Here is a 27,618-nt window from a genome sequence, read left to right as displayed (position 1 = left end):
CTCTGTACAATAGGCACTTTATTAGTGGTTGGAATGCAGTTACACGCAGGGGTGTGTGGACAGAACGGGGGTGGGAGGGCTGGCAACAGGCACAGGACACAGAGACCCCAGGCAGGGATTTCTCCCTCTCCAGGATCCTGGAACGTGGGAGATCCTGGTGCTGATGAGCAAAGACATGAATTCAGGGGCCTTCGGATATGGTGAAGGGGGAACCAGGAGACCAGGTCCCAAATTCAACAAATTTGGCAAAAGGATCCTCAAGATGAGGTGACTGGGCACAGGGGCCTGGTGTGCCTGTGGCATCTGCCCCACACTCCTTCCCCTGAAATCATCCCTTGGGTGGATTCAGTTTTCTTTTCTCTCTTACAAAGAGAGCTGTGTCAATAACTAGCAGAGGAGGGGAGGAGAAGGGGCGGAATTCAGCCCAGCTCTTCTAGCCAGCCAGCAGGTTTCCATTAGGCAACTATTAGCAGTCTCCTCCCTCCTGCTCCCAGCGGCCTCCCAGAATAGTCTCCCTCTTCATCTCCCATCCAGAGGGCCTGCTGCTGCCTCCCATGCCAGGAGACACCCCCACCTGGGCACGCACTCCCACCCCAGCCATGCCAGACAAACGGAAGGCACTCCTCTGTGGCCCTATCTCAACTGTTGAGACAGACAGAAAAAAGCTAATAGACGCTTTAACGCATGTCCAACTTAAAATAATAATAAAGAAATGCATGTGGTGGTCTGTGAGCCAGTTGTTCAGCTATGGAGAAGAGGCTGTCCTGGCTTGAGCAGACACAAGTGAACGGGGCCTTTAGGAACCGGAGCTTACTGTGGCCACCGCTCCCGCAGACACAAACACCAGTCAAACCATAAGATGGAACATGAAGCTTGAAACAGCCCACAGAGGTTGGGCTCCATCGCATGCCAGACACATCAAGAGCCCTCATGGGGACTTCTCCCTATCCAGGCCAGTGAGGGCTGGAGTTACTCATTGTGCAGTCTTGGGGGGGCCGCCATGAAAAGACCAACTGCCCCTTGGCATGGGGAAAAGATGCCACAAATCCTCCATGTACCTGGAAACTGGGGTAATTGGATGATGGGGGATGGCAGTGACAGGACTTCAGGTTAGCCCAATGGGCTGGGGGTTCTGACCCTGCTGCCGAGCACCCAGAATGAGATTTTCCAGGGAGGTGGGGAAAGACAGGGCCTTTAGGACTCCGCCAGCTTCTTGTTGGTCTTGTTCAAAAGCTTCTTGAGGTTGGAAGACATGAAGTAAGGCCTCTCGGCCGAGCCATCATTCCTCTCCAGGTCCTCCACTGTGGAGAGAGACCCCAGAGCAGGTGGCATGAGGGGAGCCCACAGGCAGGGGCTTCTGGGTACACAGCGCGGGCAGGCGGGGGCCACAGAGAAGCCTCAGAGGGTTAGGAAGCAAGACATACTGTGGCTGGAGAGGAGTGGACTACAGTGGGCTCGGGACACACACACGCTCCCCACACTCCCAGGCAAGGAAGCCCCGCATGCACCCCGAGACTACAGGGAGGAAGCAAGGAGCAGGCCTCCCTCCTTCTCTACTCCTCCTACTCCTCGACTTCCACTCGCTTCCCCTCCTCCGCACTCCCCTTCAACAGGATGTCTCTCAACTCAGGCGACATGAAGTAGGGTCGCTCCTGAGAGCCGTCATTCCTTTCCAGGTCCTCACCTGGGCTCCCCCCAGGAACCAGCAGGGGGAAAAAATGGGGTGGTCAGGAAGGAAGGGGAAGAGGGAGGCAAGGAAGAACAGGGAAGCCAGCAGGCATGGAGGAAAGGAAGAGAAGAGAGAAAAAAAAACACAGATGGAGAGACCAGAGTTAGTGGCAGCCACACATTGCCCCCCCCCAACAAAGACAGAAACCCGGAAGCCAAGGGCCCGGGGGTAGAGCATTCAAGCTGCAGCCTGGACCAGGGGACAATAGGATGGAGCAGCTCTGAGGGCAGGGAGGAAGCTGAGAGGGCATGCAGGGCCCTAGTATGAGGAACAGCTAGTCCCTGGGAAGCGGGGGGTCCCAGGCAGGTGAATATGTGGCCCCATGGGAGAAAGATGTTCTGCCCAGAGGGGAAAAGGGAGTCAGGGCCCAGCAAGGGTCAAGGTGAAGGGTCACTCACAGAAGCAGAGGAACAATGTGTCCACACACATGCCATAGACGCTGAAGAAGCCATGGGCAATCAGGTAGGAGCCGATGATCACTGTCTGTGTGATGGGACAGGAACTGTTTCTATCCTAGCTCCTGCTCAGGGCAACCCCCACCCACCCAGTCCCTCCCAGGGAAAGATCATTCCTCTGCTGATAAGCCTTAGAACAACAACCTAACTCCTCACCTGGGGGCAGGGCCCTACCATCCACAGGACATTCCTTACTCTTTAACCCCAGGGCCTTGGCACATGCTGTTGCTCTGACTTACTCTCGTTTATTATGCCTCTTCATTGTTCTGCTTTAAGCTCAAAACTCAAGAACTCAGGTACCACCCTCCTCCAAAAAATCACCTCTGATATCTAGACTGTTTTATGCTCTCCTAGTACTGAGCACCCCTCCTCTGAGGCCTTCATCTGGTTGCATTTAATGCAAGTTTAGGGCATTACAGGTTTTGCTCCCATCCCCACTAGGCTGTGTCTGTCCTGATTATTGCTATGTCCCCAGCAATTTGGTGACTCATAGAACCTTGGTAGGTACCTGATAAACATTTATTGACTGAAGAGAGTGGACCTTGGAGAGATTAAATAACTTGCCCAAAGTTACATATCCTGAAGCTAGCAAAAAGAGGACTAAGATAAAAATCTAGGTCATAGGGTTCCAAGACCTATACTCAGATATAACGCTTCCTAGAGTGATAACCTAATCCCTCTTCCTCCTCCGCACTTCACTCTCTCCACACCAGCCACACTGGTTTCCTCACTGCCCCTGGCATGGTCCTGACTTAGGGACTCTGTCCTTGTTCCCTCTGTCTGGATGTTGCCTTCATCTCCTTCAGATTTTAAATCTGACATTACTTCCACAAGGAAGCTGCCTGGACTCCCAGACCTGCCCAAATTCTCCACCACAGGTTCCAACAGTTTCCTAATTCTGCCCTGTGGCATATACCAGTTTGCAATCACGCATCCACCCACATATCATTATTGATTAATGTCTATTTACCTCTAGACTATAAGGCCTATAGAGAGAAGCCCTTCCTCCCCCTGGGCCTGGTACATAGTAGGTGCTTAATAAATGTTTATGGGTTCAATAGATAACCAATCCTCTACTTCTGACCACCCAGATCTGTCCAGTCAAAGGAGGCCAGGTGAGTCCCAACACCTTCTTTTTCCCCAACCTCTGCCCATCCCCAAGGTCCATACCAGTATAGGGACCCAGTAATAATTGAGAGGCGGTGCTGTGTCTTGAACGATCCTAATACGATGGGTGAAGAAGAAGAAAGCCAGGATTCCTGGAGAGGGGTTGGAAACCGAAATGGTTGAGGGTTTTAGCTAAAGGAAGTAGTGTCCCCAAGAAGACCCCGCCCATCACAGAAGAGGACATGAGGACACCCCAACACCACAGGTTGGGTGAGCAGCACTCACCCACACTACCCACAACCAGAAGTTTGCCCAACAGGAAGAGGAAGTCGGTAACTTTGTCCAGGACAGCCACTCTGCAGGGACAAGTGAAGAGCAGGTGTGAATGTTGGCTCAGGGATCAGGGGAAGAGGAAGGTGGTGAGGGGATGGTGTTTTCCTTGACCTGATGATGTTTCTCATGAGCAGGAAGAAGGCATTCCTGGCTGAGGTGCAGAAATTGGTGCCATAGATGGCAATCTGGAGGGAGATAGGAGAGAAGGATCAGGCCCCCTGTGGGAATGAGGGCTTCTCCCACCCAGCAGGAGCTGGTGGGTTGGTTCTGGGTCCCAGGCCTACTCACCATGATGTAGGCATTCCTGTTGAGGAATTTGATGAACTTCTCCAGGCACCAGAAGCAGCATTTGAGACAGGTCATGAGGAACTTGGCAAACTTGTTGTCCGCAGCTGGGAGAGAATGGAGGGATGCAGAGATGAGGGGAGAACCCCACCTCCTCATTACGTGTACTTGCTGCAGTGTAGGACTCCCGGAGTCCACCTTCTCAAAGAGATAGGGAAAGGAGACTTCTTGATCCAGGACCCTGGGGGTTGTGCCCCCAATGAGGGACCCAATCTTGATGCTTTTCAGCCCAGTCTCCAAGACAGGAACCAATCACAACCCACACTGCTGCACTGGCCCCGCCTCCCACACGCAGAAATCAATCTTTGCAGACTCCTTGGCCCCAACCTACAGTACAACCAATCCCAGCTCCATAGCCCCTCTCTTATAAAGAGGAAAGCAGTACTAGCCCCGCCCTCCACTGTGCAAACAAATCCCATCCCAACTCTCTTTTCAGGAACTGGTGCTGGCCCAGACCTATTGGTTCCTGTGCCATGATAAGAACTCCACCCAATGGGCTTTCAGTAGCTCCTCCAAGGCAGAAATCAATCATCCAAGCTCTTTCACTCCCCCCCCCCCCCCCCCCCCGTCTCTCCATAGTCAGAAACCAATCACTGTCCCACCACTTTAGCCCCCAAATACTAGTCTGCCCCTCAGCCACGGCTCCCCAATTTAAGGCCAAAGCCAGCAGCACGTGGGCCTCACCTTTTAAGCGCTGATCCAAGTACTCCAGCACCACTCGGATGATCTGTACAATGGCCAAAATGAGGGCACCAAAGGCCAGGGAGCCTGTGTGGTACCTGTGGGCCAAGGGCATGGTCAGTGGCTGGGCCAGGCCTTCTTCATCCCATCTGTCCCCACCCCCAGCCCACTGGGGTCACACCTGAGTGCCCGGCTGAAGGCAGAGAAGAGTGGGAAGGCAGGCAGGTCATCTGGCTTGTGCAGGGCCCAGTAGTAGGAGGCAAAGGCCCCAGCTAAGGTGACCTGTCCCAGAGCCAGCACGAAGTTGGCCAGCCAGAAGAACATGAAGGCATTGAAGATCTGCAGGCCCAGCAGGGCCCGGTGGTAGCCCGACTCACCTCCATAGAAGGCAAACTGGCAGTGGGCACCGGGGCACAGGCGGGATTCATTGGAAGAGGGGAAGGTCTGTGGGAGGGACACAGAGCCCAGTCACAACTTAGGGACCTGGGGTTTGGAGTGGGCTCTGTGTACCAGGTCTGGGTCAGCTACACCATGGGGTGGGTCAGGAGTCATGGGGATCAGAGTTAAGTCGAAGGGTTGGGGGCTCAGGATTGCAGCTTGTAAAAGGGGTTCTAGAAGCAAGACTAGAGATCATGGACTCAATGGGTGTCAGTGAGGCAGGATAGGCTATTTTGGGGATCAAGGTGGGGTCATGTGTCAGTAGAGTGGCCCTGTGGACAGGATAGGAGTGGCAGAGATCAGTATGAGGACCACAGATGTTAGGTTAGGGGTTTCTGGAAAGCAAGAAAGGGGTTCTAGAAGCAAGAACTGGCCATCACTGAGTTAAGAGACGGGTGTGGGGCAGAAAATAAAATCAAAGGGGAAAAGGTAGGTGGTCCAGCATTCAGGGATGAGGGAAATGCCAAGTTGGATCTCTTCCCCTCCATGCCCGCCATATCCAGCACAGGGCAGACAGCTAGTCCCAAATGTTTATTAAATGGTCCCCAAATAGGGATGAAAGGTTTCAGATCCTCTATGGGCTGCTAGGGAAATAACCACCCCCCCATCTCTGGACACCAACCTCAGGGTTGCAGGTTTTCCCAACAACAGGACAGGTGTTGACATCACCAAAGATCTTATAAACGGCTTCATTGGAAGTGGACAGGAAGCTGAAGGCTCGTTAAGGAATCCGAGGTCAGAGACTAGGGACCCCAGAGGCTTGTGGGAAAGGATCCCTTCCCCCACCAGGTTTCAGCCCTGTCCCCAAGCTGCAGGTCACTTATAGGCAAGTTTGGTCCTTAGCCATCCCCGGGATCAGGGTTCGGAGTCTGACAGTGGATACACAGCAGTGCTGGCCCAGTAGGCGATGCAAAGGCACAGCAAGAAGAAGGTGACCAGTGGGTACAACATGGAGCACATCACGTATCCCACAGCCCTGGGGAGGAGCAGACACAGGCATCAGGGCTCAACCAGCCCTGGGACCACCCCAGCCAGACCCCTGGCACCCACCTACTGGCTTCTTTGATGAGTGCAATGGCGATGAGAATTCTCTTCCGTAGAAATATTAGCAGCAAGATGATAATAACCTCGAGGATGCTCAGAATTATCACTGCAGGGGGCAGGGGGTGTCTGAGTCTGCCAGCTGCCTGGGCTCCCCATTCCCTCCCAGGCCGCGCTGGAGACAAGGTTTGGGGGTTAGGACTCACTGAAGGCCAGCCAGGTCTGCCGCAAGTGCAGGTACACTCGGAGGTCTGTCTGAAAGCCAAGGTCCACCAGGGAGACGTCAGAGCCGGCCTTACCACGCAGTCGCGAGTACTCCATGTAGCAGTGAAATATTCCTGCACAAGGGAACCGCCATGCTACAATTGACCTCAGCCTACCGACTGCTCCCCCAGCGTTACACAGCAGGTACAACCACCCCGATGTCACAGAAGCAAAAACAGAGGCTGAGAGCATTACTTGCTCCTGCCTCAGGGCTTTCCATACTTGCTGTTTCCGCTGCCTGGTACATCCTCTCCCTGACTAGATCCTTCACATCCTCCAGTCTCTGCTGAAAAGTCACCTTCTCATGAGACCTTCCAGAAACCCTCCCCCTTTTTAGCATCTAACCCTCTCACACTCCAACTTCTTATCCCTCTTCTTGCTTTGGAATCCAATAGGGTTTTCTGGTTTGTTTCTTGTCCATCTCCCCCATACTCAGAATATAAGCTCCACAGGAGCAAGGATTTATCCTGTTTTATTTACTGCTATAAGCCCAGGACCTAGAAAACTGCCCAGGACACAGTAGGCACTCAAAACAAATTTGATGAATGAATGGGTGTCAGGATTCTGTGTGGAGGCTTTCCTGACCCCCTTGCCACCCTGTAACAATGATTCATGGGTAGGGAGGGAGGACATGGGTGTTAACATCCAGGGGGGTAGCATTAGGGATTGTTAGCATTTCCCTTAGCTCTTTATAGAAGAAAACTGTAAAATACAGATCAAGTTAAAAAAGCCTAGTCACCTACGAGAAAAATGCCAGCACCCAGCCAGAAACCACTATTAACGTGAATATTTTAATGTCTGTGTCCTCAGGTTGGGTTGCATACCAAGCATCTTTCCCCCTGGAAAGTTTAAATGAATAATCAGACAATAAAGCACTGGGTTTTGAGTTTGACCTCTGGGTTCTATAGGCCTCAGCTCTCCAAGGCCCTCCCCCACCTCCTCCTCACACTATCATCTTTTCATTAAGCCTCCTAACTAGTAAATACTAATTATCTCCATTTTATAGAAGAACAAATTGAGGCACAGGGAGGTTGAATCATTTGCCTAAAGTCACAGAGCAAGGAATTGACAGAAACAGCATTTGAACCCCACAGCGTGCATCGTTAGCTACTATGCTAAGCAGTCTACCTGGGAATGAATGCCTTTTGGTGTTGATAAAATACAGACCCAGGCCCTAGTTTGTAAGACTATGATTTAACCCACCCCCCAGCAATGAGTATTGAGACTGTTTCCCAGTGTCTGCTGTCACAAACAACACTGAAATGAACATCTTCACAAATCTGCCAAGTAAAAGATGAAAGACATCTGATGACTCAGGAGATTCTTGATGGGCCACTGACAGGTCAAAGGGCATGGCCATTTTGCAGACTATGGTGGGGGGAGGGCACAGGGAAGGGGAGACGCACCATAGCCCAGCACCAAAATCACCATGACGATCATCACCCAGACCATAATGCCAGCCAGGAAGCGGAGCAGCACGATGAACAGGAGGCTCATCACCATGGCGATGACCAGGCCTCTGGGAGATAAAATGGGGGCATGAGCGGGCCCCACCCTCTCACCAACCTCAGACTGCCTAGCCTGGGGAGGGCCACCGTCTCTCACAACTTACATGACAATCCAGTACCAGGAGACTGTGTAATCTTCAAATATCCGCATGGCCAGCTGCCGCGCCTCCAGGACCCCGTTGGCCTTCCTAGGGTAAGATAAACAAGGGTAGTGTCAGGCCCCCTCCCTGATTGGGCCAGGCCCAGGGGATGCCTTTTCCCACCCAAGAAAGCTCAACACCAGTATGGTGGGCCGCAGTCCTCACTTGGCGCCTTCCACCAGCTCTGTGATGTTTTTCCGAGCACCGAGCCCATCCTCATAGGTAGTCTCATTGCCCACCATGAGGACCCCCTTGTGGGCATGGATGGCTGGGAAGCATCGCCGGGCCACTGCATGGAGCAAGGGATAGAACAGCATTCACGTGAGATCCCTGAAAGCTCCCCACACCCCACCCAAGCTCACAGGACTCCAGACTCACAGGGTGTGCTGGGGGTGAGGACAGCGGGGCAGTCGCCATCCCGAAGCACCTCAGCCACACTCTGCCGAGAGAGGGGTGGTTATGTGGTTAATTCTCCAGGCCAGCACCCTCCACCTGGCCCTGCCCGGGATCTCCTCACCTTGCTGTTCGGGAAGCCAGGCACACAGAATTGCTTGTAATACTCAAAGTCCTGGGATGCGTGAGCACTCAAGAAGGTGAGGTATCGGTCAGGGCATTTCTCCACGCAGATCTTAGGGGAGTGGAAGGCAGGGTTGGGTGGGGTCAAACACCTGATCCCCACTCAAAACAGAAGTTCTACCTCCGGTTCACCAGAGAAAAAGAAAAAGCTGGGAGAAAAGCCATCACTACAGGGGGAAAAGGACCTGGTGATGTAAATCGGGGATAGAGAAGGGGACAGAGAAGGGGACAAGTTACCTGGGGGGTGGGACACTGAAATTCCAGCAGGACCAGGGGGCTGGCACACTTCACAATGTTGAAATAAAATAGGTAGGGTTTGTTCCTGGGGTTGGGGAAAGGAGATAGAAACTGTCAAGACTTCTCAACCACCCTATATAAAGTATCTTAATGAAAACAATAATAACAATAACTACAACAGCAGCAACTCCGTGCCAGGTGCTGTTCTAAGCTCTGCACGCCTATAGGTTCATCTAACCATCACAACAGCCCTATGAGGGTGGGACTGTTATGATACTCATTTTAGAGATGGGGAAAATGGGCCCTACAGAGGTTGAGACACTTGCCCTAGGTCACACAGCAAGGGAGTGGTGCAGCCCTCACTTTTACAGGTGAGGTAAAAGAACTCCCTCTTTTACCTCATCTGTTCATTGCCACCTGACATCAGATCCGATATTGTCTCCTCTCTGTCTCTCCCCTAAAACATGGGCTGCCACAGGACAAGACTCTTAATGTCTCATTTAATGCTGTGTCCCCAGGGCCTAGAGAACTGGCTGGGGATGGTGGGAGTTTTATAAACACTTGTTGACTGGACTAATGGACCTAGAACCTTTTCCCCAGGAGTCATGAAGCCCTCCTACCCACTCCTCCCCAGACCCACCAGGCCCCAAGGAGTCAGACTTACGCATTTTTCGTGCCCTTCTGCCCACAGAACTCGCCTCGGCTATCAGTAGGGTAGATCACCTTTCGAGGGTCCCCATGGGTCCAAGCTGTGGAGGGATCCAGGGACACTGAGGCACTGCCACTCCTCAGCACCAGCCCCACTCCTGTCCCAGAGCTGTGGCTTGCCCTCCCACACTAGAGCTCCAAGTCCTGTCCCCATCCTCCACTCACCTATGATCCCTACAGCCACATAGCCCACGATGGCCAGGAGGAGGAACACACAGCAAATGATGTCTGTGCAGCCCCTGGGGAACAAGGGACAGTGTCAGTCAGGGTGGGAGCCTTGGTGCCCTGCGTATCATGGACCCACTGTATCCTGCACACATACTTCCATCCATGTGTTATTTGGATGCATGTTCCTGAGTGGTGCGAATGCTGTACCACAGTGCACATGCCTTTTAAATTTTAATACCTAATGATACACTATCTTCAAAGCAGTTTGCAGCAATGTCCAGCTCTCTTTTGATTCAGAGTGCCCATTTCCCCACATCTTTACCAGCATTAAATATTGTTTTAAAAAACTTAAGGCTGGGCCGGCCGAGTGGCGTGATGGTTAAGAACTGGCTTGGGATGCCAGAGGGCCCCGGTTCGGATCCCACATGTGAGGGCCAGTGACAGTGCCCTCTACAGCTAAGATGCTGAACAACAGCTCAACCTGGAGCTGGGCTGCCGTGAATCTCTGGCAACGGCCGTAGGCTGCAGCCCCTGTTGCAGTGGGTTGCCATGGGCTACCGTGTGTAGCCAGCAGCCGCCGTGAGCGGCTGTCCAGAAGCTGGCGACTGATCTGCCTCGCCTGGGAAGAGCGCAATGATGGTGCCAACTTGGGCCAGTGAAGCAACATCCTCTACAACTAGACTGAAGAACAAAACAACAGCAACTTGTCTGTTCCCCTTCCCCCAATTCCCCAGCGCTGTTCCCATCCCCCCAACTCCCCAATAAAAATCTTAAAAACAACAACAACAACAAAAAAAAAACACTTAAGGCTGGCCAAGTGACTCAGTGGGCAGCCTAGTGGCTCAGTTGGTTAACAGCGCGAGCTCTGAGCAACAGGGTTGTCGGTTCAATTCCCACATGGGCCAGTGAGCAGTGCCCAAGCTGAGCTGCCACTGAGCTGCCAACAGGTGGCAGGATGGCTCAGCTGGTGAGAGCATGTGCTCCTAACAACAAGGTTTCCGGTTCAACTCCCGCATGGGATGGTAGACTATGTCAACCTGCAACTAAGATTGAACACAGTACCTTGAGCTGAGTGGCCACGAGCTGCCGATGGGCAGCCGGATGGCAAATGGACTTGAAGCTGAGCTAGCTGTGCCTTCCACAACTAAGATTGAAGGATAACAACTTGGCTGTTCCCCTCCCCCAATTCCCCAATAAAATCTTTAAAAAAAAATACTTCAGCTATTTTTATAAGATTAAATATGAACACAATAAAAACTAAAACTACATGGGAATGTGTACAATAAAGAAGTGTTCCTTTCACATACACCTGCCCATAAGTAACCTCTGTTAATGATTTCTTGTGAGTCCTTTGGGCTATTAGGTACAAATGTTTTAAAATTTTATTTTGTTAACTCAAGTGTGATATGATACACCCACTGTTCTGTGTCCTGCTTTTTTTGCTTAATATATTTATTACTCGTGTACATTTTAACAGCTGTGAAATATCACAACCTATGGATCCACTGTAATTTAGCTAACTAGTTCCAAAGGATGGACATTCAGACAGTTGGATTTTTGCTATTTTCCAAAAGACAGCTATTTCATACATTGCTGTCCGTGTGTGCAGTTTATGGAGAATTTTCTTCCTATAATTTTAATCTTTGGAACAAAAAGCTGCACATTTAAAATCTTCATACTTCCAAATTCCCTCCAAAAAACTGCAACAATTAGCTCCAGAGCAGAACATGCGTCGATCTATTTAAATCTTTGCTAATCTGTGACGGGAAATACTGTTTGGCTGTTTTAAATAGCATTCCTTTACTTTCCAGTAAGTTTGAGCATTTTTCCATAACTTCATTGTCTACCAATTTCTTGTTCTAGAAAGTATGTGTTCTAGTCTTTTGCCTCAATTAAAAATGATAATAATTTGTAAGGACTCTTTATATATTAAAGAAATTAGCCCTTTTATCGTCAAGTTGAAAATAGCAATATTTGTCGCCAGTTTGTTGGAGAACAGAGGGGGAGTGTGAAGAAAGGGTGGGGCAGTAAGCCGAGAAACGCCACACATACACAGGAACCCAAATCCCTTACCTGTTGTAAATGGGTCCTTTGAAGGTGGGGTCATACTTCTGTGGAGTTCCTGAAAATCAGCGAGATTGAGCTGGGTGAGCCAAGAGGCTGGGAGACCACCCCTTCCCAGACGCCCCCGAGGGGTATCTTTGGCCCCAGGCGTAAGTTTCAGAAACCCTGCGGATTTTCATCCTCCAGGCGAGCACATCCAAGCCCCCGACAGAGCCGGCCAGGGATGGGGTAAAAGTTGCTAATTGGATTCATCAGCTGGAGGCCACTCACTGCGGAGAGGGCTGGAACCGGAGCCGCCTGGCAGCCAGGCGTAGAGGAAGGGGTTCAAGGTGGTATCCCCACAGGAGGGGGATTCAAGGCCAGGCCCTTTGGGTGAAGGGTGCTGGCAGGTGATGGTGGGGGGACTACAGAGATCGACATTTCTGCCGCCCCCTCACAGTAGCCAAGCCCGGGCGCGGTAGGACTACCTACCGTGCTTCCCGTAGTAATGCTGTCGCTCGCCCCCCATCCCTGCGACAGCCCAGCCCCGGCGGCAGCCCGCCTGCTCCCGCGCCCCCTCGGACCTGAGGTCTGCTGCGTGGGCGTCCCGAGGGAGGGACCCACTGGCAGCGGCTCCTCCCAGCAGAGCCAGGCGGGGCGGCCCAAACCGGTCTGACCGGCCCCGGCGGAGCGGCTGCCTGGGGTAGGCCGGGACTGAGGGAGGTGGGAGGAGAAGCCGGGTGGGGCGGCAGCTGCTCCCGCCACTCACCAGCGGGCCGAATTTAGCCCTCCCCGCCCCCTGCCCAGCCCCGACCCGGGGAACCCTGTAACTTCACTCTGGGGCCCGGGCCTGCTTCCCCACCCACCAGGCCACGGAGCCTAGCACACCTCTCAACCCTGAAAGGGTGCCCGATATCCCCTCATTCTCCAGGTATGGAAACTGAGGCCCAGGGAGGTCAATTGGCTGGTGGCTGGCCCCAAACATCCAACTGTAGAGTATATGAGCTGAAAATTCTCAAACCAGTGAACGTATTTTATTTAGGGCAGCATTTTCAAAAACTTAAATGCCAACAGTTAAACACTGGGAGAGTCTATATAAAAATCCACATGGCCAGTCTCTTGAGAACCGCAAATTGGGGCTGGCAGCCCCCACACCACATCCCTGCCTAGCACTGCCCAGGTGGTCCCTTTGTGGACCCCAAGGCTACACCTGAGCAAGCTTATCATCCCTGCACGCTCTCATAAAGTGAGAATGGATCCTGAAGCCAATGTTTTGTAGAACAAGTATTTATTGAGCTCCTACTGGGAGTAGGCTCAGGGTTGAGCACCAGTACAGTGGCAAATCAGACTTAGTCTCGTGGGTCTGTCCTTGTGGAGCCGACATCCTACTGGGTGGCCCTGGACTCAAATGCTCCTTCTGCCCCACTGAGCTGGAGGACACTTGGGCCTGGGTCTTGCCTTCCCTGAGCCTCAGTTTCCTCAACTGTGAAATGGGGCTAAAGTGTGTAACCAAAACTTGTCAAAGACCAGGCATGGGATGCCAGAAGGTACACAATTGGCATGGAGTTTACAGTTGGAATGGATGTATTCCAACTGTATTGTCAGCTTAGGAGTGTTCAACTGATGTAGGAGTATACAGTAGGTATGGGGGTACCTCCGGCATTGGGCATAGTCAGGGTGGCATTATACAGTCAGTGTAGAGTCATACAGCTGACGTGGTGGTAGATAATTGCCATGGGGATGTTTAATCAGTGTGCGGTATATAGCAGGGGTGGGGGTATACAGCTGGTGGGAGGTATACAGTCAGCACAGAGTTGTACAGGTGTAGGGATATGCAATTGGCAGAGGGTGCACTTCAGTTGGCTGTACCCCCCATGCCAACCATTCACCCTCATGTAAACTATATACTCCCTCAATCTTACTGCATCTCCCAAAAGCCAATGGGGCCAGTTGTATACTTTACAGTATGGTCAACTATATACTGTCGGCATGAGGGTATAGTCAGCAGGAATATAGATTCAGTGTGGGACATACAGTTAGCATGGGATTATAAATGCGGTCCTATACAGTTGGTGCTTAATAATTACAGCTGCTGCCTCAGAGTCAAGCAACACACCCCACCTCCACCCCACTCTGATCACTAATTCAGCTCATCTCTAGAAAAAGGCCACCTACCCACAGTGGCCTCCAGCTATGGAGGCCACACCTGACTTCTGGCCCACAGACTTCAGCAAACAGGCGAGGCTCCAGGCTCCAAGCTATGCCCTTGGGTGACCAGGCCTCCTAGAGAAATCCTGTGGGTTTCCGAAGTCCCTGCCTTTTCCCTGACAGCTGAAAGGCCAGCTAGTCCCAACCCACACACTCCGAGCAGTGCCCAGGCTGAAGCTTCTTCTCTTCTCAGATACACTAGGTCCCTTGAGGACACTCCTGCAGACTCAGGACTTCAACCACTAGCTCCATCCTGATGATTCCCAAATGTTGGTCCCTGGAACCTGCCCACCCCCAGCTGCACGCCCCTGTGACGCCTACCTCCCAACGCTCCACGTGGGGTTCTCATGGGCTTCTCACACTCAGCACTGCCACATCCGAGGCCCTCCCTGATCGTCCAACCTGCCTCAACTCAGAAATGGCAGCTCCGTCACCCAGAACGCTCAGGCCAGAAACCTGGGACACTTCCCTGCTTAACATCAGCTCTGACTTCAGAATCTACCCAGAATCCAACCATTTCTCACCCCCTTCTTGGCCCCCACCCTTATCTTCCAGCTCCCACCCTTACCCCAGGCTGTCTGTTCCTCCCACTGCGGCCAGAGGAGTCTGTAAATACCTGAGTCAGCTAGTCCCTCCTCTGCCCAGAACCCCGATGGCTGCTACCTCATTCAGAGGAGAAGCCCAACTCCTCACAATGGCCCACAAGGCCCTGCCAGCTCTGCCCTGTTCCCTCACTGCCCTCACCTCCTCCCTCTTATCCCTTTGCTCATTCCATTCCAGCCTCACTGGCCTCCTGGTTATACCACAAACTCACCAGGTATGGTCTCACCTCAGGACCTTTGCACGTGTCCCTTCTGCCTAGAAAGCTCTTCCCCAAGATGTCCATGTGGCTCCACCTCCTTTAGGCCTCTGCTCAAACAGCACCTCCTCAGAGAGGCTCTCTCACCATTCTATCTAAAACAGCACCCTTTCCCCTTCCATCTCATCACCTGATTTTATTTTGTTTCTTATCACCATCTGACCGTTGTCCACTCCCATGCCAGAGGGTAGGGATTTATATCTGTTTTGTTTGGGCTGTTTTCCCAGTGCCTGTCATAGAATAAGGCACTCAAGAAGTGTTTGTTGAATGAATAACCACAATATATAATTCATGTATATACAGTTGACCCCTGAGCACCATGGGTTTGAACTGAGCTGGTCCACTTATACATGGATATTTTTCAAAAAATACATACAGTACTGTAAATTAATTTCTCTTCCTTATGATTTTCTTAGTAACATTTTTTCTGTAGCTTACTTTATTGAAGAATATAGTATATAATACATGTAACATACAAAATATGTGTTAATTGACTGTTAACAGTAATGCTTCTGGTCAACAATAGGATATTAAATTTTTGGGGAATCAAAAGTTATACAGATTTTCGACTGCACAGGGGTCGACACCCCTAATCCCCACATGGTTAACTGTATAGCTAAGACTGAAAATGAAAATGTAGCTTAGTTTTCCAGGTGTGCATATCTTAAAACTTAATTTGTGAATTTTATACATAAAAGAATTTAATACATGACAAATGTGAAATTTTCAGTTGGCAGGGAAAGAATAAATCAGTCAGTAGGCTTGACAGTGCATTTGGAAGAAAATAAAGGTACACATAGCAAAACAATTCCACATGGATTAGTCATGCAAATATATAAAAACTCAAAATGATTACAAATATGAAGGGAAAACACAGGAGCATATTTCTACCATCTGAGAGGAGGTGAGACTGGTAAAGCAGGTGGAGGAGAGATAAAGGAGCACTGAAAATTTCATGTGTCAGCTGAATGGCAGCCTGACTGGCAGAGTGGGAGCAGCCACATAACAGCTGGTGCTAACAGTGGACTTTTCAGACACTGGCTCCCTGCTCTTCACCATACTGGAGGTCCTATCATTAACCCATTTTATAGCAGAGGAAACCAAGGCTCACGGAGGAGAAGCAGCTGGCCAAGTCACCTAGCAACAAGTGGTTGTGAGCAGGAGCCACTGAGGGTATTTGAGTAGGAGCATGACCAGGCCAGGCTGGGGAAGGGAAGACACTTGGGGAAGTCTCAGATGGTTCTTACGGAAATCGGTGGCTGCCTAAGGGACAGCTGAGCCATGACCTTGCTGTGTGACCTTGAGTTATCCCTCTGTAAGGTGGAACTAAAGGATGCAGAGACAGTCAGCTGGCATAGGCTTGGCTCAGAGCCTGGCCTGGTGGGCACTTAGGAAATACAAGAGGGAACACTGGTACTGTCATCTGATGGGTTCTACTACTTCTCACTAACATTAGCAGGTGGGGATAGAGGAAGGGGTGAGGCAAATACGGATGGTTTCTGATAATGAGCCTGATCCAAACCCTGCACAATGGGAACCTGCTGAATCTTTGCAACAATACTGCAAAGTAATAAAAAAGTACAGGGTCAGCCCAGTGGCTCAATTGGTTAAGAGCTTGCTCAAGAGTGCGAGCTCTGCGAAACAGTGTTGCCGGTTTGATTCCTGGTCCAAGCTGAGCTGCCATTGAGCTGCCAACAGGTGGCAGGATGGCTCAGCTTACAGCAGCAGTTCTCAACCTTCCTAATGCCGTGACCCCTTAATACAGTTCCTCATGTTGTGGTGACCCCCAACCATAAAATTATTTTTGTTGCTACTCTATAACTGTAATTTTGCTACTGTTATGCATCGTAATGTAAATATCTTTTTGTTTTCCGATGGTCTTAGGCGACCCCTGTAAAAGAGTCGTTCGACCCCCAAAGGGGTTGCGACCCACAGGTTGATAACTGCTGGCTTATAGCAACCTTGTGAGGTTGATCCTATCATTATACCCCCATTGGACAGATGAGGAAAATGAGGCCCAGAAAAAAATAACGTGCAGATAGCCACAAAGATGGTGAGCATAGAGCCAGGCCACCGACTTCTGACTTAGTGTCAGTAAGCGTTTCCTGTGGCTGCTGTAACAAATTTATCATCTTCAGGTTCTAGAGGTCAGATCTTCAAAGTGCTTCTCCCTGGGCTAAAATTAAAATCTGTACTCTCTCTCCCTGACTCTTCCAGCTTCTAGAATCTGCTCTCTTTTCTTGGCTCATGGCCTCTTCCTCCATCTTCAAAGCTGGCATTCCCATCAAGCCCACATCTGCGTCCATTGTCACTGCCTCCTTCTCTGACTCTCCCCAGCCTCCCTCTTTTCTTTATAAGGACCATTGTCCTTGGCCCACTTGGTTAACCTAGGATAATCTCCCCACCTCAAAATCCTTAATTTAATCTCTTCTGCAAATTCCCTTTTGCCATGTAAAGTAACATAGTCACAAATTCCAGGAATTAGGATGCGGACATCTTTGGGGGAGACCATTATGCTGCCTAGCACAGTGCTTTTACCATCTAGGCCAGGGGTTGACAAAATGTCACCAGGGAGACAAATCCACCCACCGCTTGTTTTCATATGACCCAGAGCCACAAAGGATCTTTACATTTTTATTTATTTTTTTCTCTTTTGTTTTTTTGTTTTTACATTTTTAAATGGCTGAAAAACATCAAAAAAGGAAGACTATTTTGTCATGTGAAAATTATGTGAAATTCAAATATCAGCGGCCATCAATCAAGTTTTCATGGCACACAGCCATGCTTGTTTTCATGTTATCTGGCTGCTTTCACACTATAACGGCAGACTTGAGACTGTATGTAGCCTGCAAAGCTGAAAATGTCTGTTCTCTGGCCTTTTATGTAATTTGCCACCTCCTGATCTCTAGGCCATGAACCAGCATGTGCTGAGCCCGAGTCTGTGCCAGCATTTTTCATGTGCTCTCCTTGTAACAGCCAGAAATAGTAAGACATGTCATTCATTCCTCTGCAATATGGACGGGGAAACCAGTAAGCCCTTTTCCTCCCCAGGCTGCCATTTTCCTATCAGAAGAATGGGACTAATACTTGCATTTGCTTCATAGGTGTTGCCAGGACTTAATGCTCAAAAACCACTTAGCACAGGTCTGGGGTACAAGGCTTCAACAAACACTAACCAGGAGTTTGGTTCCATTTGACAGAGGGGGCAAACTGAGGCCGCTTGCTCAGACTACCTAGCTGGTGAGGGACAAAGCTGTGAATCAAAAACCAAGGCCCTCTGGCTCCAATCTAGGCCTTTTCTTTGGCAGATACTGGAAGAGGCAGAACTAAAGATGTGATAATGGTCGGGGACAAGATGTGGGAAAGTTGGGCCATTAGGCCAGGCTGAGGGCGGGGGTTGGGGGGGAGGTGGCCCTTTGGTCCTGGCTTGGCTGGGCACGATGGCCAGCTTACCTGGTGCAGTGGACATAGGAGATAAGGGAACTAACACAGGCTATCTAGTCACAATGCTGGTGCCACATCAAGTGCCACCCAGCCCATGTGGTTTCCAGATAATGGCCAAGTCTCCAAGGCCTGCAGCAGCTCAAGACCTGGCCACATGGCCAGGCTGGCTTGAGCCTTCCCTACCTCTTTCCCAGAAGTATGTGCCCTAGGAATGGGCTTCCCAGCTGCCCAGATGAGTCCCTTTGACAAAAGGTTTGGGGACAGCATCTGGGTGGGAAAGCTGGAAGCGATTCTACTGGTCATAATGCTAAGAACAAAAAATAGAGCACCTACTGTGTGCCAGGCACCAACCATACATTTATTTCTAGAAACTCATGTCATTCTCATAGGGTTCTGAGGGCAAATAGCACAATATAGAAACTGAAGCACAGGAATGCCTTGTGACTTGCCTGAAATCACACAGCCAACAGGAGCTGGGATTTGAACTCTGCTCCTGACACCATGCTCTTGAACTCTATGCTCAATAAATAACTGATTAACTGGATATTTACCATGGACCAAACTCTGAGCTAAGTGTTGTACCTACACTTCACTGAACCCTCAAGGCAGCTCCCAGAGGGAGCCAATACTGTTGTTAACCCCATTTTATGAATAAAGAAACTGAAGTTCAGGTATATGAAAGGCATAGATATGAAAGGATATGAAACATAAAGACGGTACAGTACTAGGAAGAATGGAGCTGGGACTGGAACTGAGCCAATGCTGGGTTCCAAAACCTGGCTGAGAGTCAAAACTCCATAGTTAGCTTTTTTGTAGATGTGTTCATTTATTTAGCAACTTGGCACCAGGTGATTCATGCCCCTCAACTATCACTTCTGTCCTGGCCTCCTGGTTTCTGCCATTGTAGTCCCTAGAGGCCAGGGGGTGCATGTGAACACCTGAGTCAGCCAGGTCCCTCCTCTGGCTCAGAACTCTCAATAGCTCCCATCATTCTCAGAATAAAAGTCCAAGTCCTTCCCATGGCCCACAAGGCTCTGTACACTCTGTCCCCATCCCCTTCCTGCCCTCACCTCCTCTCATTCTGCCCCTTGCCCCCTCCACTCCAGCCATGCAGGCCTCCTCACTGCTCCTCAAACACATCAAACATGATCCCACCCCAGGGCATTTGCGCACACAGTACCCTCTGCCTGAAACATGCTACACTGCTCCCTCCTGCACTCCTCTGTCACCTCAGGATGGCCTTCTCTGATCCCTCTATTTAAAATTTTAAATCCGACCTCTAGGCCCTATAGATGACTCCCACCCCTTCTTTCCTGTTCTCCAGAGCCCTTCTATGACATTCCAAGAATTTTTCTCATTCATCTTAATTTCTTGTCTGGTTTGCTTTCTAGAATGTCAGCTCCACAAGTGCAGTGCCTGCTGTGTCTCCAGCATCTAGAACAGAACCTGGTACATGGTGCCTGCACAATGTTTGCTGAAGGAAGTTATAAATGAACTTGTTAAGCAACCTATATGCTTATCAAGATTTAAAAAACAAACAAACAAAAAACACAACCTTATACCAGAACAAGACTTCAGACTAAGAGAAATCACTCTCCCTCTCACCCCTGGCCTGGAGCCCTTATTTCCTCTCCCTGGGGGCAGTTCCTTTCACTGATTTCCCTTTTCTCCTTCTAGACACTGTCTACAGTTCACATACATAAACAGATTTGTAGCTATTTATCCCCCAGTTTTTTCATACATACTGTTCCCACTTTGCTATTTCACAGACTAACATAATGGGACATTGTTTTCCATTGGAGAGGTTAGACCTACTTCATCTTTTTACAAAGCAACATAGTATCTTACTCTGGGAACAGGACCGTTTTTTTCATTAAACCGGCAGGGAGAAGCTTTAAAAGGATACAAATGCCACACACACACAAATTAGTAGACTAAGCTCTGGAGACTTCTTGGTTGTGTTACCTCTGGGATGAGGACAGCTGGCTAAGGATTTGTAATGGGTTCTTTCAGATGGGAGACTAAACTCCTGTGTGCAGTTGAGGGCTTATTTTTAATTTTCAGCCCCCACATGGAGAATATATTAATTTTGTTTATATAAGAGTTTAAAAATGATGTTTAAAAATAACCCTCCCTTTGAGGGTTTCTGGGGCAAGGGCATAAGAGAACTTTCTGGGGTGATGGGAAGGCTCTTACCAGAAATCTGTAAATTTTTTTTGTTGTTGAGGGCCAAATATTAAAGATTTTAAGCTTGTGGTTTACTTATTATCTCTATTTATATTCTTTTTTTTTAAAAGAACCATTTTCTTACATAAGAGCCATTCTTAGTCGATTGGCTTTACAAAAAACAGGCCACAGCCCAACAATGTGAATATGTTTAACACTACTGAATCATACATGTAAAGACAGTTAAGACAGTAAATTTTGTGTTATGTTTTTTTACCACAAAAAAATAAAATAATGATAATACTGATAGGCCCTCCTTGGGCATGAGGGACTTCTGGGGTGCAGGTAATATTTTTCTCCTGAGCTGGGTGCTAGTTACATGGGTGTGAAAACTCCTGGATCCTTGTAAATTTAGGACCTGAGCCTTTTATGTATGAATTTTTTGCTTTGATAAAAAGTTTAAAATATTCCCCTCAACTGGTTAAATATAAGATGGTCCACCCACAAATGCACTACTTGATGCAGCTGTTAAAAATGATTGAGGAAGCATTCCAGAAACTGACATAAGAGATCATCTCTAACATATATTAAGGGGGGAAAAAAAACCCAACAACATGTGAAACACCTTTTATGCAACAAATATTTGTTGAGCATCTACTATGTGCCAGGCACTGTCGATACACCTTCAAACCAAAAGGCATGCATTTCTGTCTCTTGAAGCTAGCACACCAGGGATTTACTGAGTTTTGTTAAATAAATAAATAATAAACAAACCAACCAAACAGCCATGAAATAAAGAATAGCTACATACTTGCCATGTGACTGTATAAGACCTAGACTCCGTTTGGAAAAAAACACAAGAAGTTGTAATACTGATGCACTCCAAGAAGGGAGTGTGGTGCTGGGAGAGGAAACAAGGAGACTTTTCATGATAAAGCAATAAAATCTTTTGTATTTTGAAGCATGTGAATGTATTACATATTATTTATTTATTTGAAAGTTATAATTAAGAAGTAAATACCCTCTCCTAACAATTTATTTATTTTTAAAATCAGATGCCTGGACCCCATTGTTGGCTGAGTCGGACTCCAGTGAATTGGGCCATGGAATCTGTTTTCTTTAACAAGTACCATTACTTTTTTCCAACCTCCCCCCGCCCCCATCACAGTGTATTGTTTTAAGTTCTAGAATCTTATTCCATGCTGCTATGCCAAGGGTGGGTTGGGAAGGATGGCAGTGACCATCGCTGACCCCGTTCTTCTTGGAGCCACTGCCTTCCTGTAAACATGATGTCAGCTGAGAAGGAAGCTTCCTGCCCTGCCTAGACCAGCCCAATTCTGTGTTCTGACAGAGAGTACTGCTTCTCTATCAGCTCACAGAAAATCCATGTCCCCAGTATCACCAGCACCAGAGGCCCCTGAGCACCTGGAGCTTGCCAGAAACTGGGAAAAATGCTTCCCATCATGCCCAGCCCTACGGATGAAGATACAGAATTTCAGAGAGGTCACCAACATGCTCAGGGCCACACTGCTAGTAAGTGTTAGAGCCAGGGTTTGAGTCTATGTCTGTCTGATGTCACCCATAAATTCACGGAAGGGCTGGGGTACAAGGGAAGGATATGTGAGTCACTCTTACACACTCTTCTTAAAGAAAAGGGCCTCATTATCTAGTAGGGTCTTCATGAGGCAGCCCAAGGGGCCCAGGTTTTTGGTTCTGATGAGAATGAACTATTTATAAGCTAAGTGAGACCCTCACCCACTTTGAAGAGTCAAGCCACGTTGCCTCCCCTGGAGGAGGTGAGGGCCTGGCTGCAAAATCCAGCCACAGCATTCACTGGATGCTCCTCTGGGCCTTATAGATAGAAATGATTAAGCAATTATGGTTTTTTAGCTGTTCCCCCTGCCTGAAACACACTTCTCTCAAATTTTCCCACGGCCATCAGCTCAACTTCCAGCCCTTGATCACCTAAAATAATCCCAGATGATTTCCCCCACATACACGGTATCCCATGTTTTGTTTCACAGCACTTACAACAACCTAAAATTACATATTTATTCCTTTGTCTCTGAGGTCAAGGATTCTGCTTTGTTCACTGCTGTGTTCTCAGTGTCTAGTCCCTACCTGTGAGATGCTCAATAAATACTTGTTGATAGAATGTGCTCCCGGCACCCAGCACAAGGTCTGCTGGGCATAGAGGTCCCCTGTCTCGGGTGTGAGCCTGGCAGGGCTTGGTGTTTGCTCAGGCCCATCCATGGCTGGCTCCCTTTAGCTAAATTCAAGGCTGAATGAATCACATCATTGTCCACTCTGTTCCCCATCCCCACCCCAGTCCAGCCTCATGGAGACCAAAGATCCCTCAGGTGCTGCCCACAGGCAGGCAGGGCCTGGCCTGGACCTCAGGCTGAAATTTCCAGATCAGAGACAGCTGGCCACACCCAAGGGACGCACAGCACAGGCAGCCACAGGGTCTGGGGCTTGAGCCAAGACCAAGAACAAGGGGGCCCCTCAGGAGACTGGTAGCTTCAAGCAAGGAGGGGAGTGGCTGGGCAGTGGCCAGGTCCCCCTGCCTCTGAGCAGGGAGGAGGGTCCCAGCCTCCTCCAACTGTCTCTCTCTGCAGCCTCCTGAGGCTACATTTCCCTTTGGGGGAGGAAGGGAGGCACAGCACTAGTAAGTTTTTATTTTTGAGTGGTTTCCGGCGCCTTCCCCAAAGCCATACAGTCTCACAGTTTCCAGGAAGTTCCTGTCACTCAAGAAGGGGTCGCAGGGCCCCTTTGCCCCAGGGCAGTGTCTCGTGGGGCTCGTGCCCAGCGCATCCCTGGGGACCCAAAATGGAGAAGAGAAAGGAGAAACGGAGGGCCGTACCCCTCTCCCAGCCGTGGGAACCCGGGAAAAAGACACACAGTAGAGTGTGAGTGGAGAGGGGCCTCATCTTGGCCTCATTTCCTGGGCCCCGAGGAGAAGGCCGTCCTGAAAGGTTCGCGGGAGGGGGGTCCCAGTCGTCTGGATCCCGCAAAATGGCAAAGGGCACCCCCAACCGCTTGCATAGGGTGAGGAAAGTTTCCCAATTGTTTTCGGCTTTCTACCTGCCCCCTCACCGGAGACGCTCTGGAGACCTGATGAGTTCCCACCCTTGCATTCAATCTGCCCAGGCTTGCCTCAGTTTCCCCAACGGGCCGAAACCCCAGGACAGCGACTTCCAGGGAGATGTGAGCAGGAAGAAGAAATGGACAGAAAGGACTGGAAGAGGAGAGGGGTTGGAGGAGTTTAGGGCCCTGTTCCTTTTCAGAGCCCCGGTCGCCGCGCATCCCCTCCCCCGCCTGGCATCTGAGCCTCCCAGATAACGGACCCGGGAGGAGCATGCGCCATGCGCCCCGGCCCATCAGCCGGAGGGAGAACAGGGGCTCCAGGGTGGGGACACAGAGCAACCTGGAGGGAAAACGGGGAATGGGCTCTGCGCAGAGAGGGATGCAGGCCCAGGAAGGAAGCACAGGGGCCCCAGCTGCAACGCGGGCGTTTAAGATAGCAGACGTCCCCCTTCCCCAAGGTCTCTCCAACAGCAGAGGCGGCCGCGGGCCAGAGGCGGCTCTTACCGTAGGCTCCGTCCTTCCGCTCGTCCTCCATGGCCAAGGCAGGCGGGGAGGGGAGTCCGAGCCAGCGCGACCCCAGCCCGGGAGGGCGGGAGGCTCGGCGGGCTGCAGCGCCCCGCCCCGGGCCGGGCCCCGCCCTGCTGCCCTACTCCGCGCGCCCTCTCCAATGGGAGCCCCACGCGGGCGGGGGCGGGGCCCGGGGCGGGGTCAGGCTGCGGAGGGTTGAGGCCTCAACCTTTGTTTCCCAAATAGGCTCAGGCGAGACCCTCTTGATGTGTTTGGTGCAAAAGGAGCAGTCGTCATTCATTCATCCATCCACCCATTCATTCGTCCAATAAATATTGAACGCTTGCTGATTGTATGCCAGTGAACAGACAAAATGATGCCATGTTTCATTCATCACATTGACAAGAATTTGAGTGTGGTTAACATCAAGCCGGGTGAGCGAATGCTGTGGGTCAGAATGTTATCTGGCAGAAAGAGTAAATACAATCCAGATGGTGTCCATCCTGTGCGATTCCTCTTTGCCATCGCAGGCATGTGTGCTTTGGAAGTCCATGCCAAAGGGTGTTACCTGCGGCTTTGCTAGTTTCTGTAAAAAAACGGGGGAAACATACATGTCCACCAACAGAGGAATGCATACAGCATTATGGTAGGGTCACAGGAGGGGATACCACGCAACAGATAAAAAGAATGAAGTCATCAGGGAAATGCAAATGAAAACTCAATGGAATACCGCTCTTTACCTCTTAGTGCTGCCTAGATCTCTCTCAGTCTGCCGGCACCATGAGGATTTGGACTTGGGAGCACGCCTTTGACCACCCATGGGAAACTTACAACGCAGAATACCCAAACCTTATGAACCCAAGTGTAGTTGGAGTTGATGTATAGATCCTTCTGCAAAGTTGCACAGCCATAGACCTCTCAACACAGAGTGGGGAGCATTCCATTGTGAAATCTCTTATTGCGCAGCAAGAACCAAAACATATGTGCAAGAACATTCTGTTGTTGATTCCGTAGAGAAAACCAAGGAACTTAAATCCACTAATATTTCATTTACAAATATGGTTTCAGTATATAAGAGACTTATAAACAAACCACATCCTCAGGACCCAGAAAAAACTGTTTCAACTCAAGAAGCCATAATCACTGTGAAAGGAGTCATTCTCAGCAGTGATCTCAAAGGACTGATAGCAAGTACGATATCTTCAAATGTTGATAAGGGCTGAGAAACAATGAAATGGGTAACACATAAATTAAATGCTGAGATTGAAGAATTGATGGCTTCGGCAAGAGGGAGCAAAGGACACTGATGGCAGAGGCAGCATTTGTAGAGAAATGATGATGAAAGTTGGTATACAACACCCAGTACCCCAGGTTTCTACTAGCTGACAACATATTTATTTGTTATTTAAAAAAGACAACTATAATTTAGGTAGAATTTTTTTTAATACGCTGAAGAAAGGCTATGTGACTTTTTTATTTTTAAGATTTTTGGGGGGAATTGGGGAAGGGGACCAGCCAAGCTGTTGTTCTTCATTCTTCATTGTGGAGGGCACCATCGCTATCTGGCTGCCTGTTGGCAGCTCGTGGCCTCTAAGCTCAAGGTGCTGTGTTCAATCTTAGTTGTGGGTGGGTGTAGCCCACCATCGAACAGGCAATCTTGTTGTTACACCAGCTGAGCCATCCTGCCACCCATTGGCAGCTCAGCGAGAGCTCAGCTCGGGCGCAGCATCACTGGCCCATGTGGGAATCGAACCGGCAGCCCTGTTGTTCAGAGTTCGCGCTCTTAAGCCAACTCTTAACCAACTGAGCCACTCGGCTGACCCAAGGCTATGTGACTTTTGATCAAAACAAAGAGGCGCATAGTTTCTAAATAAAGTCATTCAAAAAAAAATCAGTGAAATACCACTACATACCCACCAGAATAGCTAAAACTAAAAAGAAAGACATTACCAAGTGTTGTCGAGGATCTAGGGCAAATGGGACTCTCCTCCACTGCTGGTGGGAATGTAAGATGACACAACCACTTGGAAAAAGGTCTGGCAGTGTCTTATAAAGTCAAATGGGCAACAATCATATGACCCAGCCATTGTACTCCTAGGTATTTACCCAAGAAAAACAAAGCTACTTAAGAAAAAGAAAGAAAAGAAAAACCCACAAAGACATGTAGACATATGTTCATAGCAGCTTTATTCATATTGGCCAAAAATTGAAAGCAACCCAAATGTCCATCAATGAGTGAGTGGTTTAACCAACATCCATGGAGTATTCCTCAGCAATAATAAGGAACGAACTATTGGTAAGAGCAACAGCATGCCAAGTGAAAAAGGCCAGACACCTTTGTATGAAATTCTAGAACTGGAATAACTAATCAATCTATGATAACCAAAACATGATCAGCAGTTGCCTTTGCAGGAGGTGTGACTGGCAGGGCCATGGGGTGACTTCCGGGAGGCCTGGAAACAGTATTGTGGTTACATGGGTGGGTTCAGTTTGTGAGTTACTTGACTTTCTTAATATATGCTACATTTGAAAAATGGAAAACATTTAAATAATTTAAGAAAGAAGGAAATGGCTCTGCAGGTTATATAACAAGAATTAATGTTTATAGGGAGCTTATTCAGCATTAGGGGAGGAATTAAGTGCTTTATATTAAATCTTTATAACAATTTTCCAGTTGGGGAAAGTGACACAGATAGGTTAATTTACCCACAGTCACAGTTGGTGAGCATGGAGCTGTAAGAGTCATAGAGCTGGATATCACAAACCACACATGTTCCACACCCCTCAGCCACAACCCTGCCAGTGTAGCCCAGCTAGGCTTCTAGGTCCTACTGGTGAATAAAAATAGCAAGTGATGTTTAGTGTTTAGTCATGTATGGTAAGAGAGAGAGAGAGAGAGGAAACATCACACACACAGGCGCGCGCACGCGCACACACACACACACACACACACACACACACACACACACACACACCACACAAAATCATCATGAAATGAAACAGAAAAAGATCTGAACACTCCAGTGGTTATTAGAGGGACCAGGATGGAGTGGGGCTAGCAAAAGGGACAAGGTTTTCTGATCTGTGTTCTCTCTCTTTCTTTTAATGGGAGGAATTATTTATATGTTTCTTGGGTAGTTATAACCTTACTTCAAAAAAGATAGATTTAAACAAGCCAGTCACAAAAGGACAAATACTGTATGAATCCACTTATAAAAGGTCCCTAGTGGAGTCAAATACATAGAGACAAGAAGTAGATGGTGGTGCCAGGGGCTGGGGGAGGGGAAGGGAGTGAGTGTTTAATGGGGACAGAGTGTCAGTTTGGGGAGATGAGAAAGTTCTAGAGATGGATGGTGGGCATGGTTACACAGCAATGTGATGAATGTACTTAATGTCACAGAACTGTACACTTAAAATGAGTAAAATGGTGTAAGTTATGTATATTTTACCATAATAAGAGTTTTTTTTGTTTGTTTTCGAAGATTTTTATTGGGGAATTGGGGGGATGGGAACAGTGCTGGGGAATTGGGGGAAGGGGAACAGACAAGTTGCTGTCTTTTTGTTCTTCAGTCTA

At 49.3% G+C, this 27,618-nt stretch overlaps 1 protein-coding gene and 1 pseudogene across 4 annotated transcripts; one reads left to right on the top strand and one right to left on the bottom strand.

Moving 5' to 3' along the window:
- On the bottom strand, window positions 1–24,173 carry SLC44A2 (solute carrier family 44 member 2 (CTL2 blood group)). Of its 4 annotated transcripts, none has more exons than XM_019659415.1 (23): window positions 24,042–24,173; window positions 11,804–11,852; window positions 9,728–9,801; window positions 9,519–9,603; window positions 8,855–8,939; window positions 8,559–8,669; window positions 8,420–8,480; window positions 8,207–8,330; window positions 8,006–8,089; window positions 7,800–7,912; window positions 6,336–6,467; window positions 6,139–6,238; window positions 5,972–6,064; window positions 5,711–5,798; window positions 4,832–5,094; window positions 4,654–4,748; window positions 3,913–4,016; window positions 3,736–3,809; window positions 3,577–3,647; window positions 3,355–3,443; window positions 2,128–2,212; window positions 1,567–1,684; window positions 1–1,301 (listed from the first exon to the last, which is right to left on the bottom strand). In XM_019659415.1, exons 1-23 carry the CDS (start codon window positions 24,070–24,072, stop codon window positions 1,280–1,282), a joined length of 2,151 nt encoding a protein of 716 aa, XP_019514960.1. In that variant the 5' UTR covers window positions 24,073–24,173; the 3' UTR covers window positions 1–1,279. The 4 variants fall into 4 exon arrangements, with proteins under 4 accessions (XP_019514960.1, XP_019514959.1, XP_019514962.1 ...); XM_019659414.1 differs by lacking the exon at window positions 24,042–24,173 and adding an exon at window positions 12,266–12,362; XM_019659417.1 differs by lacking the exon at window positions 1,567–1,684.
- A 520-nt stretch (window positions 24,174–24,693) lies between these two features.
- On the top strand, window positions 24,694–25,380 carry LOC109391580 (PRELI domain containing protein 3B pseudogene; annotated as a pseudogene).
- Window positions 25,381–27,618: the final 2,238 nt, after the last annotated feature.

Source organism: Hipposideros armiger, unplaced genomic scaffold (assembly GCF_001890085.2).
Source record: "Hipposideros armiger isolate ML-2016 unplaced genomic scaffold, ASM189008v1 scaffold_298, whole genome shotgun sequence".
Lineage (NCBI taxonomy): Eukaryota > Metazoa > Chordata > Mammalia > Chiroptera > Hipposideridae > Hipposideros > Hipposideros armiger.
This window is presented reverse-complemented; position numbering and strand designations above follow the sequence as displayed.

What these genes read in the sequence shown, in the direction of transcription:
- SLC44A2 (XM_019659414.1), bottom strand. Translation starts at nt 12,302, where the DNA reads ATGGGGGGCGAGCGACAGCATTACTACGGGAAGCACG. An exon ending in CTTGGATCAGCGCTTAAAAG is followed by an intron (nt 4,017 to 4,653) that starts GTGAGGCCCACG and finishes ATTCTCTCCCAG; the next exon opens with CTGCGGACAACAAGTTTGCC. An exon ending in ATTACTGGGTCCCTATACTG is followed by an intron (nt 2,213 to 3,354) that starts GTATGGACCTTG and finishes CCCATCACACAG; the next exon opens with ACAGTGATCATCGGCTCCTA.